General features: G+C 32.5%; 1 protein-coding gene across 1 annotated transcript; it reads left to right on the forward strand.

Moving 5' to 3' along the window:
• Nucleotides 1-12,053: 12,053 nt before the first annotated feature.
• On the forward strand, nucleotides 12,054-16,202 carry LOC149793565 (uncharacterized). The gene is made up of 2 exons (XM_089966423.1): nucleotides 12,054-12,503; nucleotides 14,178-16,202. The coding sequence occupies exons 1-2, from the start codon at nucleotides 12,087-12,089 to the stop codon at nucleotides 14,448-14,450; spliced, it is 690 nt and encodes a 229-aa protein (XP_089822549.1). The 5' UTR covers nucleotides 12,054-12,086; the 3' UTR covers nucleotides 14,451-16,202.
• The last annotated feature ends 2,782 nt before the right edge of the window (nucleotides 16,203-18,984 follow it).

The raw sequence follows: 18,984 nt of genomic DNA on the forward strand, positions 1-18,984 counted from the left end.
GGCAGGCCACACCTCAAGGGACCCACTGCTGCTCCGAAATGTCATTCAGTTCGACCTGGGGTCGAATGATGCCCATAGATGTATAATATTGTGGATCACTGTGGTTAAGGATGAGGTTTTTGGCTCACCAATTTTCCTACGTTGTACCATGATGGGGGTTCTGGCTCACTTTGGTTGTTTTAAAATGTGCATGTAGTGTAGTGATGATGCCTCTTACATGATATCCATGGGGTGTCGATCGCAATGGTTTTCTGAAGTGTATTGACGACGAAGACTTCTTCGGTCCAGATGGGTGTGTATACTTTTTAGAACTTGGATTTGTGTTTGCTTATTGTGACGTGGTCTCCTACTTTGAATTTGGATTTAAATAATAAGGCTCCTGTGACATGCTGTTTTGGGTCAGGTAAAGAGGCTTCCGTGGGAATTATTTTAATGCTGCGGTATCATGTTTCATTGTATTGGTGGACGATGTCTGGCAAAATATCTAAGTATCGGTTGGTGTTATCGCTGGTGAATCTTTTCCACATGCGAGTTTTGAGACTTCTGTTAAACCTCTCGACGACGACCGCTTTGATGGGACTATGCGTGCTGTACAAGATTATACTATTTCTTTGAAACCAATCTGAGAAGGTTTTGTTATTAAATTCGCTGCCGTGATATCCCTATAATTTATTGTGTTTTCGTGAACCGACAATACTATCCAACACTTCCACTATGGACTTTCCTGTTTTGTTTTTGCGTATAACCATGCGTATTTGCTGAACACATCGATGAGATTGTAGAAATAATCGTTGTTCGCGCTGTAATCTCTGCGTAGAGAAAAATGTTTACTTCCTAGTTTATGCAATTCTTCTATCAGAACTTTTATTTCTGGTTGTAACGCCTGTGCCCACCTTATGTTTGGTGCCGATGATGGCACTCACAACATCTCGATCTACACGTTCGCTGAAAGTTTTTGGGCTGGAGTGTTTTTAATTTTCTCAGCAACCCTTTTGACCCTATAAACCCTTTTCTAGCCTATAGAGCCCACCACATATTAACCGTATGGTCCGTTTAACATAGAATTTCCCATACTTACCTAGATTAGAATGTACTGAGATCAACTCGAATGTTATTACAAACTACCCGCCTTATTGAGGTCAGCCAATTGCAACATTATTGCCATTTTCCCCTAGTGTCTAGTACTGTTACGTCACCCATGGTAAATTCCCCTTGACTCTATACTGCCCCACCACCCACCATCTTAAATTCCCATAGACATTATATTCCTTTTTCACTTTTTGCATGGAAGTCCACTAGAACCTATATCGTCCCCATATACTACTAAATTTATGCAATGTTTCCCGTTTAACTATTTTGATACAATATTAGGCAAGCGAAAGAAGCAATACAGGTCATAGCTGAGGTCCCTCAAACAAATGACACGCAAGTGCAAGGTCATAAACATACGTCTTCTTTACATGGTAATAAGAATATCAATAACTATATTTATATTTATGCATCTAAAATTTACTCAGAATGTACTTTCTTGATAATCTCATTTATAATAATTTACATTTTCCCTACATTATGATTCCAAAATATCAATTACAACAGAAATACAGCTGGGGTTGATTCAAGTGCTCAAATTACACGTAGATGGTACGAAATTGACTAAATAAATCTAGTCCATCACAAGCATAATTTAGTAATATCAACATGAAAACAAACTCCATCCATTCCAGGAGCAGATGGACAAGTTTTTTTTCAGTACGCATTTATTCAATATGACTTTATTTTTCAGATAAACCTAAACAAGAATTTTTTCAAAAACTATTGTCTCCCGAAGAAGTTCAAAGGTCACTAGGTGGTGCTATATTCGCACTAATATTGTTACTGTGTATTGATGAATCGACAGTTGTGTATTGCTTTTAAGAATACAGCATAAAATCAATTAAGTGTTTTTCTTTTTGTATATTTCTAATGATTAAGCCTTATGTAGAAGAAAAAAAATGAGTATATGATAAAAAGGACTAATGCTGCTCTCCCAAGGGTATTCAGTATTCATGTTTTCCCATACAGATGCAGTAAAGTATAATATAATATAATATAATATAATATAATATAATATAATATAATATAATATAATATAATACAATATAATATAATATAATATAATATAATATAATATAATATAATATAATATAATATAATATAATATAATATAATATAACATAACATAATAGATTATAATATAATATAACATAAAATAACGTAACATAACCTAATATAATATAATATATGCAGGCTCTGAATGTTGAAGTAATAGTACACTAGTTGTGGTAGAAGAATGACGATGAGGAGAAAGAAAAAGAGGTGGCGGTGGAAAAGGAGTAAATTAGTCTGTGCATCAATCATCTATATATTATCATATATAGTGCATTTACCTTCTTCATACAAACCACATAATGATTAATCTTTGGAAGCCTAATAAGTAAGTGTGCAAAAGGTGCACATAATCGTGTAAAATAATAAATATTATATATACAATAAACGCTGTCAACATTAAAGTTCACGTTCAAATAAGAATTATTTGCCAGTTTGTGAATTCAAGAGATGTTGAACACACTTGAAGTCTAATGACTAAATAAAACTGATCCACGACTGGTTTTCCAAACATTGTGAAAAATGCACGAAAGATTAGTGTAAACCTGTCTTGACTAAGATAGATTTGCTACTTCGATCAATCTTTTTTCGCATGAAACACTAGGGCTTCTTAATTGTCATATTTTGCGTATTACAGGGTTCATATTGTATATTCACAGGTATCTGTACGGATTATACACCCTCATAATTGACATAAGAGATTTTTAAATTCAAATTTTCTACGTTAGTTCAGCTTTGTCATGAGTTGTAGATCTTGACAGCTAAGCTACACCTCCAACTCCAGCCATCTATGCATAAATACATGATTAGGACTTCGGCATCACTGCTGGCAATATCTTGCTAAAACAAGTAAACCAGTCTGCTCAGATACTTAAAACCATTTGGTTTTAACTATATTTATTGTACTCATCGACGCATCTAAATCATACTAAGATTATACAATCACATTAAAACGCATCGGAAAACAATAGTCTAAGAAAGAATTATGTCATATGATTTCCTGTTGATCATGCGTTTAGATTCGTACCACAGTCTTGTAATCAGTGAATCAAGATTTAGTTTCATAATTGTGTGTGTAGTCGTAGTTTAATATAGTTATTAATTCTTAAAAAGAACATGTGACAAACAATGTAAAGTAAAACGATAAGAAAAGTAAAGACAATTATAAAGGGTTTTGTCAACTTGCAGGTCTGATATTTGTTGCCCAGTTCCTGTTTCACTGAGACAAAACCATATTATGCATACAGGATTTTAAAGATGCGACATTTTGACATAGCAAATGATATTCAACAAAGAAGAATCGGTTTTGAAAGCTACAGTGATTCGATACGATAGATTATAGCTATGGAAAATATCATGGAATCGGTAAGAAGAACATTTATTTTAGCCATTATAGCCATTACCTCTTGGCTTCCCATCGTTAATCTAGCTAATGTACAAACGATGATCTTTACCCATAGAGTGACGTGGTATTCGTAATCATTTCCTGATGTACCATTTTACTTATATAAAAAGAGATATCGGTGCACCATTCATATAAAAATGAGACTCATGAGAGTATTATCTCTTATTATGTACATAACTCACATTATGGGAAAAGTGAATTATAACGGTAGGTATACAAATAGTAGATAACCTAACGAAATATTTTGAAGATATAAGTTATCTGAATGCAGCTAAATTGCCTGGATGGACATTGTATCAATTTCACCGTGAGTCATAAATTATATTGCATTCGACTCCAATCTCCATTTTAAAGTTATTTCTGGAGATTTCAGATATGCTGAGATTTACATAGCCTTTTTCGAAAGCATGTTTTATTATTAATTTGTTTTTCTCCTTATTTACAAATTGAAGAAGATAAAGTGTTCGCCATCGCTGGATGCAGTGCGACATTAGAATGGATTCTGTGGAATGGGATTGACACCGTAACAGCAAAGGTCTGGAATGCAAGTGGAATCAAAATATCCTGGGTGCATGATAGGTATTGTACGATACTGAACGATTCCTCTGTATACTGCAACATGCGGAAGCACGGAGAGGTAGAGATACTATATGTGGTCTTGCTTAACGCAACAGCGGCAAATAGTGGAGGATACACGGCTGAAATAAAGTATGGAATTGTAGAAAGAAAAAATATCACCAAAGAGCTAATAGTTATAGGTACGTTGTTGCAAAATTCCTTTATTATCAATATTCGTTTTCGTATTGGGTATTAGTCTGGTGAGAGTTTTCTCTGTTTATTTTCAATGCAGAATCTAAACTCAATCAATTGTAGCTACTGACGTCGCTGTAGGAGAGAGTAAAATATGCAAAGCCAATCCGCGTGTGTCATATACATTTTTCATACGTGAGATAGATACAGCAATAGCCTATTGCAATGTAATCATTGAAGGTTAAGACTTCGTTGGTAATTTAAAAAGTTCAATGAAACAGGTTTATACATATATATTTCCTCGTGTAGATGCTTTGTTTCAAACGTAATCAGAACGTTATCCATACAACATCTAGAGATAAATGTTTTCTACATCTTCGTATCACAGAGAACTCATATTTGATCTATATTTATGGAAACATTTTATTTTAAAGTCCTTCACATGCGTATTAAATTATACCTAATATCTCTAGAAAGCAAAACGTCGACGTTTTAAGAACTCTGTATAAATTGCATCAGGTATTGCTGAAATTGTTTTAGTTCAAAATCTTTGATGAACATTTTATGATCTTTTTGCATGGATGCATGCAACTAATCTGATTGTTATTGGTAGGAAAGTATTTTCTCAGTTAGTATTGAAAATATGTGCATCAATAACTACATACAATTGTGGAAACCTCAATAGGCTAATTAAATCATTATCTAAAATAGAATCTGTAATATTGCTTATTAATATCAATTACTTTCTCCTTATCAGACATGAACCTTTCAAAAACACTCTGCAGAGGTTGAAAAAATGTACTGAGCAACTGAATGTTCAAGGCATACTTGGGTACATTTACTTCTACCAGCGAAAACCAAAATTAGATAATTAATTTCAAGCGACATAATTAGTTTTGGGTTATTCACGAGTAGAATGTCTATGTGGAGGTTATAAAAGCTATATTAGATTCCTGGTTGTTTCAAAAACAAACAAAAATATGTTTGTAATTAAAGACATCCTATAGTATTGCTGCCTTATTTAATTTATGAGCATTTTGTACAACTCAAGGTCTTAAACTATGAAACAAAAAGAAGCTAAACCAGCAAGGTTAGCAAAAGCGATAAATAATTAGTCTATCTACCTTACAAAGTTAAAACTTAATAGACACAGTATTGTGAATTCAATCCCATATAATCTTAAACGTCCTATAACATGTCCAAAGGACAAAATGTTCCAAATCAATTCAAGTAGTCTTGAATGTGATGATGCACTTCAATGATACGATCCGGACTATCTTTGAATGAGGTCTAAATAATTCCAAAATAATGTGTTAATCCTAAGTCAATGAGACCTTTGAAATTAAAATGAATGAGTTAAAAAAAATTCCTCTCAAAATATCTCTTAATATAACTGCAGTGTTTATTTAAATCGTTCATTGGAATAATAATTGTTCATTTATATAAAACACGAATGCATTTTTTGTTTTTAAAATCCTAATATATTCAAGTCCTCACTTGACCTACGACACAACATAATGTTCTGGAAAGCTAAGCAATCCTATGAAAACAAACTTGTAAGGATTAAGGCGTGAACTAACAGACTAGTGTACGTCAGCGTGCACAGCAAGCGAAATAATGCACATTTTATTTTAATAATGTTCAATTTATTTTATCTCATTTCATACTGACATTCAGACAAACCTCAAATTAGGATACCCGACAGAACCATCCTTATGGAGCCATTCAATATATCATGCGTTGTTTCTGCCAAACTCGATGAAATGAAATATCGGTGGAAATTAAACGAGACTGATTTCAATTCTACTGAACTCATTCATGCAAAATCATCGATTCTGATGTTCAAACGTTTATGGACGGTTGATAAAGCAAGTGTCTTCTCCTGTGAAGTATGCAATGGGAACAGTTGCTGTATTAAAAGTGATCCTTTCTCTCTAAACCCATACTGTAAGTATTAGTAATTCTGCACTTACACACGATAAATTCTAAGTTTTCTTTAATTGATCAGAACTTTATACAGAAATGTCTTTTTTGTATCATAAGATTTACAGACAGAGAGAAAGAACGACAGCCGACCAAATATCCATTCACAGCTAACCGACAGAGAAGATGATACAGGCATGTAGACATACATGAATCCAGACATACAAAAATAATAGGAGTCTCAGGATTCTTATCACACACTGTATACATCTAATAGTTCTTTCTGTTACATATAGATGGACCATATCACGTGGATGTGGATGTGAAAGAAAACCATATTTACCTTAATGAAAACGAAAATTTCACAGTTAAATGTTATGCCAGTTGCAACCTGCATTGCATGTTCTGTTGGGAGGGGTACATCAACAGCGACAACGAAGAATTAGTCATCAGCGACTTCGATTCAAGAAAAGCAGGACAATACATTTGTAATGCACGAAATAAGGAAACAGATTTAAAGGCAAAATCAGACCCCATTTTTCTTCATCTGATCGAAGGTAACTCATGTAAAAACAGCTTTCTACATTTATATAGTAATAAACCTTCTGATACAATGCAATATGCTTGCATTTGTGCTGCTAAAGTGGTTCAGATTACTTCAAGCGAACGCATAGATATAATTTCAAATATCTGAATGGCCATGACTTGTTCAGTCTTGCTGAAATGACAAAGTCTGTTGCATAAAAATTGTACATAGTTTATGAACCATGAAAATGTTCTGGTTTATTCTCGATTTCACTTAAAATAATATCAACATATTTGCTTTATTTGGTTAATACTGCCTTACAAGAAAACAATCATGATAATTTATTATGATATTGACAGTACTCTTTAACTTATTGATTTTATTTCAGTCGCTTACACGGTTGCCTCAAGCTCTGGACACACTGAAGGTAAAATGATTTGAATCTTTAACAACAGAGTAGAACATCTATTGATTTTATATTAAAAAAATGTATCAATTCTTTCAGCATACGTGGGAACATCATATCGGCTTTAATTTCTGCAAGAACAGTTTGTAAATTGAAATGAAACCTTTCTTATTTTCAAAAGAGAATTTTATCTTGGACTCATTTTTATTGCTTTTGCAATACTATGACCTAAAGCATCGAAATCTATTTGACGTCTGAAATCAAAGAAAAGAAGTCGCATTCGTAGCACAATATTTCGCTTTTATTATTAAAATAAGTGTGAAATTTTGAGACTTACTGGCAAAATAATTTTCATATTTTTCATTTTGGTAAATTTCATATGTGAACATCGAAGATTTCCCACTATGACATGCGACGCTTTATTGTGTGTGCCTACAAAAGTAGTACCTACAAAAACAAGAAGGTGTTTTGTGAGCTAGAACAAATAAATGGAAACTGTTTTACATTTCAGACATGAAAATTAATCAATAATAAAGCAATCTAAACAGACGCTGTTTGCGTTTCTCTAAAGTTATTTGACCTTACTTCTTTGACAACAATGTGAAACCCGCTGTGTTGCATTGCTGAAAAGGACTTTTGTTTTTCAGATAAGGTCAAAAACTTTACAAAATGACACAAATGTTAATTGCTGCGTTAAATTAAATTAAACCAATCCTACCGATGTCGTAAGTCACGTATATTTATATGACCAGGTTATCAAAGTGAGGTGAATTGTTTAAAGAGGTTGGAAGTGAGCGTGCTGTGCCGAAGAGAATGTTTATTTTTATTAGGTTTGATGCTGTATATAAAGACAAAATTCTTTTCTTATAATAATACCAGATATATTTTAAAATGTGGTACCAAAACTATGTATTATTATTGTTTGGTATCATACAACGAAATATGTCCGGTATTAACGTAGGAAATATAGCCTCCTGGTTCTAAATTAAATGAATGTAGCTGCAATAAATTCATGACCTAATTTTGGTTTAAATATTATTCATGAAATGGAAAAAATAATATAAATACATTCGTCTGCTGATGTTTTAAATCAGATTAAATCCATTATCTTTTAAAACTTGCCTGAATTATATTTATCAAATGAACTGCTTGTGATTGAGACCTATTGTGATCTGACAAAGATAAGAATATAACTTGTAACTACACGCACACACACACACATACACATACATATGTATATAGTTTCTCGAACTTTTGTAGCTTTACCTTCACACGTTCCAGATCTGTGTTATCTTCAGCGTTTTCTGCTCTCATATAATAATCATGAGCTGGATCTCTCATATTACTTTAAAATTATCACTCATTTTTAAATCAGCAGTTGCTATATCTCCACATTTAAATAAAAAATATCATCTAATGTTTGTATTTGATTAATATTCTTTCAAATTTTATTTATCATGGATAATTAACATGTTAGAAACTTGTCATGAGTGTTACAACTATCATGTGTATATTTATGTGCTACGGCCTAACTTGCACTAACAGCCGTCATAAACGTACAATCTTATCACTATTCATGTTCATATTGAACAACATTTAAGATATTCCGTGTTGAAGTCAAACACCACGGTGAATGTATTGGTCTAACTCATTTTTAACATTATTAATTTGATTGATTGTTGCATATTTATCTGTGTTTAATTCTACAGACTACATCACTTTGATCGTAAATGTTCTGAAAAGAGAAAAGCTTATGTATAATATATAACCATATATAACAAACAACTGGACACATTTAATTTAAATAAGATGTATTTCCATTTTGCATTTAAAGATATCGCTAAATTTAGAAACAAGGCGCAAATAAATACAAACGTCAATGCTTTAGTTTGGACGTTGAAGTATTATATCCACTAAGAATATCTAAAGGATAATAAATCATAATAAACATCCAATCTGTAGTAAAAAGAAAACCTCTTACAAAATAACGGTCTTAAATGGTACCATGTAATTAAGTATGGATTCTAAGTAAATTAACACCTTGAGTTTTAAAAGTAGATTATTTCCTGCATATTTTAATTTTTAGAGAGAAATTTCTTTTGTCTATACATTGCCATCTTCATAACGGGTTTATGCAGCAAAATTTAAGTTTTAGAAAGCCTACTCCACTATAAAAATCTTTATCAATATATTCTTAATACTCAAATAATCAACCCACTGAACAAAATTCAAGTTTGTACAATAATAAAAACTTCAAAAATGATTACAAAATTATAAACCCAATACACACACATACATACATATATACATAGAAAGATACATACATAAATACATATAATGCCGAGATGACAATTATAAAGCAATATTATTTTTTCTTGACCTGACAAAAACTCATTGCCACATCCACTAAAGCCTTTATTATTAACTATTTTCTCTGAATCGAAATGTCCCCATTCTTCCCAACTAGTGACAATCAGTCAAACCATGATAACTATTTGTTAGAGGACGGACATATTGTTCCATCCATAAGAAGATGCCTTGAGGACATAATGTGGGCATCATATAGAGGCCAGGATATGAAATGAAGCATTATGCTGGAAATATATAATGTGGAAACATATGAATATAAGCCAAATTAAATGTCCATTAACCGACATGAACAACCCCAACGCCCGTATTTACCTTGAGAGTTCAAGCTAATTATCTCTGATTGACAAAAAATGTCTTATTACCTGTGTGTCCCCACATAACGATTCGTATCCCATTTCACAAGGTATCAATATTTCCAAGTATTTTTATTAGTAAGCACAATTACAAAATAGCGTATGTGTCCTTTCCTCTTTCAGGTTTCCGACTTAGAAAATATTTGATGGGACCACTTATTGTTTTGGTCTTCCTCGTTCTTGTGATAGTCTTAATATTGGGCACACATTGGAGCAATACCATCAGTAGAGAACCGGGTATGATTTTACCGTAATTCCCACTCAAACAGATTTTACTTTTCCTTACAGTTACCATATTAAGGCCATGATAGTGTTGCCAAAAGGTACATCAAATCTCGTGTCAATAATACATTTTCTTACAAACAGCAAAATCAACCAGAAACTTCCCAAATCTTTAAAACATGACAACCTTACCATATTTAAAGAGAACTCGATTTTAGATTCACGGATTTCAAAACAAATGATGATGCAAAAATATGTCATTCTGGCATATAAAACGTTAAAAGAAATTTAAAAAATAATAAGTTATTAGTTTCTCAGTAACAAAGTATTTCAAACCATAATTTACTTGCGCCTGACAAAAATGATACTTGTGACGATATGTTTTGTAATTTCAAACAATTAATTATCTAGACAACCAATCCAAAAACATAATTGGACATGCAAGAAATTCTTCTGATTCCGCATGTTTGCACACTATGTTGGGAAATTACTACTAAAAAGTTTGAAACTGAGCACGATAGAACATTTCTAAAACAATACCATATAAAAATGAAAGGTATACACTGAGCAATTAGCTATCGTAGAAATAAGTGGTAATTGGCATTTAGACCACGTGTTCAATAACGGATGTAATCATAATGATAATGCTTGATGAAAACTTCGATATAATTTTACATAATACCGAAACATAATATGTGTATTTGGCTGACTTGTATTTCATGTTTATAGTCTACTTCAAATGCTTATAGTACTATATTGATTGAGCGAACTGGAAATCCATGCCCAGCACTAAGAACTAATGAGGTAGTCTGTACGCTGCCGATATCTACTGATTTCATGTTGATAGCTTCAGTTTATATATCCAAATTTGTATAACTTTCATTATAATAAGAAACTATGTTATAATCACCATCAACACGGGCGACATGACTTCACACTCCGAGCTTCTGACCTAGTAACTGGGATTGCAGGAAATAGGAATAGCTTCAATAAAAATTATGATACAGAGTTAGAATACAATTATAAACTTAGCTTTCTTAAATATTAATTTATATATAACGTTAATATAGCCATTTATTGTGTAAGATATTGGAGCTAGATGTTAATGAATTGAATTTGATAAACTCATAATCACTGAAACAAAGGTTCCCAAAGTTCCATTTTACTCACTAATCTGAGGTGTTGACTGTAGTCCGTTAATAGGTCCTTACACTAGAATGTCTAGTCATATTGTTTATTTTGAAAGTTGACTGTGACAGTTTGCTAATACTAAAGACGTGTGTAAAATCCTGAATTTAGGGCCAATGTCTTTTCACATACACATTGTCTCAAACTTTACCATATTTAGAAAATTTGAACCCAAGAATATGGAACAAGTTTTGTATCCTAGCTATTATTGTCTGCATGGCATATACAATTGGTCATAGAAGCGTGCATTTTCAAAACGCAGGGTCTGTCACAGATCAAACACGCAGTCATTGTGTGAATAATACTTCATGGAACCTGATTACTCTAACGTACAATTTATACTTATATTGCATACGCTTAATATGAAACAACTTGAAATACAAATTTATGCCGTTGTTTAATATTTAGGTAGCTGTCCAGTGCGCTGTTTCAATTGTTTGCATATATATTTTATATCTGCTTTTTATGTAGGGACATGTTCAAACTTGTTTAATACCAGCTATTCGGAGCATTTTGTATCCGTCAGCTGAAGAAAAATCTACTATATGGCAATAATATTCTCAAAGGAGCTTATGCATCTGAGATGATTGTCACTTAAGTTATGAGTTTGAACTTATTTCAGTAAGTTATAGTTATTACTTATATAATAAAGAGATGAGTCACAACATAATTGAATAAAAGAACATCTCTTTGAGCTATCGTCTTGCTCTTGATGTTGTTTCTTGTACAGAATCGTGGCAGCCTTGTGCAGGACATACAGACAATGAAGCCTCTCCAAAAGTATTTGAAAGACCCAACATGTCCCTGCCCATTGCTGCAGTGCAAGAATATTCATTGAGGACCAAGCGTTTAGAATACCCAACATTAAAGAGAACGAGCTTTCAGAACATTTCAGACCAAACGAGAAATATTAGGAACCATGCTAGAGAAACCGTGCCTTTACAAACCTTCCTACAGGCATCAAATACAATGCAGAGACAAACTCGGAAGTGTGTAAACAATAAGATCATCTCTGAACAAGACATTTATCCATGGAGTAAGGTACACTCTATTAAAGAGAGTAGGCACGAAGACATGTTTGAAAGACTGAAGGGGGACAACGCAGTTTCTAGAGATGCCTATAATACTGGCGCACAATGTCAGGAGCTAAGGAACCCACGCAAAGACAATTTAGAACCACAACTCCCAAAAGACATGTACAGTACTAGTGACAAGGTAATGTTAGACTTTACATATTCTTTAATCCCTGTCAGCTCTGTCTGTCTGTCTCTCTCTCTCTCCATCTTTCTGCATTTCAAAGTGAAGTAAAACATTTTGATTTAAAAAAATGACCAAGCAGAATTAAGTTGGATACAGTTGTGCTTGATTCACATATATTGTAGACATTATTACAAGTCTATCGTCTTAAACTAAGTAAGAGAAAAAGAAAACCAACACGTTTTGCAAAAGTAGAAAAAATAATGTATTTCACTAGAATACAAAGTGAAAATTCAAAAAGATGTTACAGGAGGGTGAATTAATCCCAAAAAGTTATAAAATGTTTACCACATCTCTAGATGTGTAAACTTCAAAATGAATTCCCGTGATATTCCAATTAAAATTCAACACTGCATGTATGTGTCAATGTCATGTGTGTGGTTTAGTGCTAATAGTCCATTGACGTATGGCAACAATATGATGCAAAATTAATCTTTTCTGAAATCACTATAATTCCAAATTAATGTTCCAGTCCAAGAATATTGTAGATGAGAACATTGTATTTCCAGTGAATAATAATTTAAATAAAAAAAAATTCCACCCAATGAAATACTAAACACGCAATAAGACTGATTCTGTCTCAGATTGTAAATGCAAAAATGAGTACATTCTCAGGTAAACATTATTGTATATAAAGGTAAGGCACAAAGGTAACACCAAACCGATAGTCAATAGTTCATTTCGATCATATTCTATGTTGTTAATAACATAAGGTGCATTATTAAAACTCTAATAGCGAACATGGGAAACGTCCGGTAGTCCAGGTTTATCATAGGGGAATTTCAATGTCCTAGACTCAGATTATAATAAACATGTTTGCTTCCATTGACAATGATCCCAAAATTTAATCCACACTCATAGAGACATATTAGCTATTTATTATTTACTTATAAAATTACAATTATTGGCCAGGTACACAATGAACTATGTTTTTGACAAAGTCAGGTGCAAAATACAATTATACATACCATATAATCATAGAGAAAAACAATATTAAATACATATATATATAACAACATAATCAAACTTCTGAATTGTTGGAACAGCGAGTTTTTGTCAACCGTGTCATCTGAGCACACCTTTGTGAAACATATCTCTTGATTCTAATTTCATGCATATTATCTAAGTTGTGGAAATGTTGTAATGTTATCTATACACAGAATTGCTCAAATGCTTCGTTCTGGTGTCAACGGCATGAAATGGTTGTAATGACAATTAATTTTATAAAAACCGGAGAAACATTTCCGAGGGTTTTTGTTCGTAATGAAATGTTTCCCATCAAGAAGCGTGATAATCCGACGTTTCATATGATACTATGCTAGTGTTCATATTATACACAGTATATCAGCAAGACAAATGCCATGAGCAACCGCAACGAACCAATTAGTTAAATTTCAATTTAATAAAATAAAATTGAATAATTACGTCAACATTTTTCTTGGAGTTTTTTTCCACACTTATCCATAATTCGTACATCATTACATTAATAATATGGTCGTGCAATAAAGTCTTATTTTGTCTCCATTTTCGATAAAACGTAAGATTCTTAAATGTCTCAGCGGCTTCATTTAAACGTATCAGAAATGGTTACTTTCGAGCTTTATTTATTTGTATGTATTTTGTTTTCATCAGGATTCCATGCAAGTCTACCAACAAAGGACAAACCATGTAATGGAGAAAACCTCACAAGTCATGGAAAGAAAGACCGAATTATACGATTATGCATACTCTTTAGGAATATGTCATGATGAGACAGCAGACGTGCACATAACTGATGATACATATATAACTCCAGTGAGTGATCTTGCTCATACGTTTGCAATATGCAAGGATGAGGAAACAGGCATCCTTGAAACAGATCATACATATCTTACTCTAATTGATGATCTTCCAAATCCTACTTAATCATCCCATGTTGAAGAAACTAATATGAATGAAACAGATTCTACGTGTCTAACCCCAAAACGAAAGGGTTCAATGATTTCAGACATACAAACTGATTTTTAACCCTGAATTATATATAGTTTAACGGAATAGACGTTGAGAACATACACTGTTATTAATGAAATAAAAGGTTTTCTACAATAATTGAACAACTTATATGAGAAGTCAAACATAATATATGGCAGGACCTATGACCAGTAGCATATACAATTTATATTAGCTATCATTTCATCATTCCGCCTCCATCCTTTTGACTTCAGTATGGTCAATGTATCTAACATAAGATAAAAAGATACCATGTTGTTATATTTTAGTACAGTAAAACTATGGCTTAAGACTGAGAATATATTATCTTAAACAGGGAATTGTTGTAATTATTATGTATATTTAATCTGCATTGTGTGAATGGGTTTTGTCCATATTTAAGAGCAAGAGATTGGTCCTACATGACAAAGAGGTTTCTTTTGTAAGCAACATATTATATGGCTAAATTATGTCTATGATTGTAGATTAGATTTTAAAATTTATTGATCGTTGCAGGAAAATATGTTTGTTTTTGAGTTCAGGGCAATCATGTACTTCAGGCCATTCCTGGTGTACCTGATTGTCATGATGTTCTTGACATTTAGTAAAAGACCTGATCTTGTTGACAACTTAGAGTGGAATAACACTGATATGTTGATCCTCAATCTGGTCATCGTAATGTGTTTCAGGATTTTATATTAAAGTTGTTTATATTAGAATTGCTAATACATGCCTTACCATCTAAAGTGGAATAATTATTTTAGTTGTGTTCAGTTTTAATTTCAAAGGATTTATTTATTTGAATCATTGATTGGAATTACAAAGTTCTGTTTGACTTTTGGACCAAATCGCTATTTTAGCATTATTCCGAATTCATTTAGAAACATTTTGGATTATTGTGATACATCAAGACTGTTAATACAACAAGAGTATTCCAGGCTAATGGTGCATCAGTACATTTAAGGTTAGAATTCATTCGGGACGCTACTGGAATTCATTAGGAATGTACTATTCTTTTTGACTTGTGAAATAAGTTGCAAGACGATTTGTGACGCAATTCGTAATGCTGTAAGATCGTTTTAAAATTTCACCTTGTATTTTAGGGAAATAATTTAATTGTTAAATTTTACAACACTGTTGATTAATGTTGATTAACTGAGTGCAGGATTTGTGTTGTTTAGGTAAGAGTGGTGAATTAGATGATGGTGATTTGTTGTCTTTTAGTGCAGAAGGTGTAGATTAATGCAGAGTGACGACGCAGTTCCTTGTTAAATCCGATCTTATATCTCGAAATTTGGTTATGAATCTACGTATATTTTTTTATCTTGAATTCAAACATGGTTAAAATCCATATGAGAACTGCTACAAAATATTTTTTATTATATATGACAATTCTCACATAAGGTTGTTCTCTAAAAAAACACGTTTCCACCACATGAACAACAATCGACAATTTCTTGACATCGAGACTGACTTCTCTACATTCCTTGACTAGCTGCCATTTGTTTTAGTTATGTTTTACTTCAGATAATCTTTGATATGGCCTAAACCTGTTTCGTAAACAGCATGCATTATTGTGTGATGATATTAAAGCTCCATTGCCGCCATTTTCATAAATTTCACTATTCTTGATATCTAACTAAAGTTTGGAATACAGGAAATGATGTTATAAACACAAAACATTGTGACATTAACCGTTCTTTAAAATAACCAATATGACAAATGGATTCGGGAGTGAATGAAGAGATGTATTCTCGCTTTTTAAGCATATCGAAGAAGTTTGAGATTAAATAATTTGTACAAATTTTATAAAAAATAAAAAATATGCTAGAACTTTTTATTTCTTTTCGACCACAATTGATTTATAATTGGAACAACGTAATAGAGAATGCAATCACATAAAGATCACTTCAACAACGTGGCTTAGTGTTAGCTTCTTCTGTTTACAACGATGAGATTTTCAACTCATGTGTTCCAGCTTTCGACTGAAAAAGGCTGACCTACTGATGTCGCCGATCAACATCAGCTTAATTTGTACGCGTGTGTAAAATGTTCGCGTTTTTCAGTTCAAGGGAGAACTTACGTGACTTATAATTGGACGAATCGTCGATATTATATAGTTTTCAAAACACCCAACGATATTTAGGACCAATATCATTGATACTTCAGTATTATTTGGGTGATTTGGCTTAAACACAACCAAAAGAACGGCAGATATGAAAACACTGTAGGTGTAGAAGCTGCTTTTCAGCAATTGCTTATATGTATGATATAGCATAATATTGATGTCTTTTAATGCCATCTGTTCATTTGACACATGCCATCACCATGCAGGTATTGCATCATTTACAACCATTCATTTGACACTTGACATCCCTTTGTGGATATTGCATCATGTGGATAAATTCATTTGAAACATGATATCTGTGTGAAAATATTGCATCGTGTTCGTCCATTTAAAAGCTGTTGCTGCAAAGTTTAAAGGCTCTAATACAGAAGAAAAAATTGCAACTAAAACATATAAGACTTACTGGGAACGTTTGGGGGTTTTGGAGGAAATATTTAAAACTTATGTAGCTACAACATATTGGTCACCTTGTAAACACAGGCACATGACAGATTTGTTAACAACCATTCAAGGCGAGAAGTAAAAAAATAAACACATCATACCAGTTCATCTCAAATGTATTTAGATCCCATCTAGAAGTTTCTTCATGGCTATTTTCTTTCCTTTGTCATTTTATTAATATATGCATCAAGAAATCCTTAATGCAATGCTATACACCATGAAAAAGTGAATACATTAATTATACTATATATTTTATGAAAAACAATCACATTGCATCAGGTATGAATGAACAATTATAGTATGCCTAGATATTTACTCTCTTGCTTGCTCTTTTCCTATATAATATGACTAGATATTTACTTTTTCATTTCCCCATTACCTGATTTATCGCTATCATGGACGACATAGATATTGTCCAGCATATGCTGTGAATGTCAATTCCAGTTATAGGTTAAACAGGCGGAAAGACGTTTAAACTTGTTTTACGGAGGACGGGATTCGTAGGTAAAAGAGTGCAACTACATTGTTAATGATATCGGCTAATATATTTGATGTAACAACTGGAGGTAATTTACATACAATCAAGTTGTTGTCGCTCAAAGTTTGAGATGCAACACTACAGTGAGATAACCGATAATGTTTCCTATATTCTATGGTTCATAGTGGTGGTTGGATAAATAACTAGTGGCTCATTCCCGAATGTCTCGGTTCAAACATATCACCAAATTGAAAATGAATAAATGACACACGATTAATACAATAAATCCCGATAAGGCAGTTAACTGAGTGTGCTTAATGACGATAAGACTTTACATAAGCACACAAAAGTTTTAGGCTATCAATAGATCAATAGGTGTTTTTCTACAAAAGAATGTTAAAGACTACATTAACTTTCAAGGAAGATGTGCAGCAGATATTCAATAAATTAACAATAAATTCGGCACAAATATGTTAAAAATCCTTGACAAGTTCAGCCTTTCTACAAGGATGTTGATGTCATTGGATCAAATTGAACAATAGTGGTGTATCACAAACGATAATGTGCCAGACTCTAAAAAGATAGGGTGACATAATATATGAGCATACGTAAAGCACGTTGCATAGAACTCGCAAAACAATAGGAAAACAGAATAATATTAGCCGAAGCAAAACGAGGAGCATGCTGAGGCCTAAAACTGCCTGAAAATTGTTGGTTGAAGAAAACAAAAATAACGGTATACAAAAAAACAAAACAAATATATCTAGGAAGTTGTTGCACGTATCACGTGTTATGACATTTGCTACCATCGACAGATTGGATTAATTCAGAGATTTAAATACTTTAGGTGTTTTAAATATACATATGTAAAATTAAAAATCAAAGAAAGATCATCATAGAAATAATATAAATATATTGCTGAATACTTCATTTCAGGTACATTTTAATTGCAAGCGTGCTATTTGGAGTGTTATCATGATCAAAACGTTGATTTTCACCTTGACAAGAACTTATATAACAACTTGCCTGATGATCTTTCAAACAAATGAAATGAACTGATGTATACGCTATTATTGTACATATGGTTGCATAACAGAGATAATATATATATATATATATATATATATATATATATATATATATATATATATATATATATATATATATATATATATATATATATATATATATGTAAGCAAATCTGTGGAAGTGATTATACATCAATGGTGGTGCATTTGGATAGTTTTAGGAAAGTATGTGGTGATATGACCCATCTTGTGCTAGACCTCCATTTCCAAGTCAAGTGCGACATCGTGAACCCGAGGAAACTTTTTCGCTAAGTTTCAATATATGGTCATTTAACTTTCGGAAAGCCTTGCATATGACGGGTCAGACCATCATTAATTGTCCTATACATTCCTGAA

This window comes from Sinohyriopsis cumingii, chromosome 8, assembly GCF_028554795.1.
Source record: "Sinohyriopsis cumingii isolate HCF-2022 chromosome 8, ASM2855479v2, whole genome shotgun sequence".
Classification (NCBI taxonomy): domain Eukaryota; kingdom Metazoa; phylum Mollusca; class Bivalvia; order Unionida; family Unionidae; genus Sinohyriopsis; species Sinohyriopsis cumingii.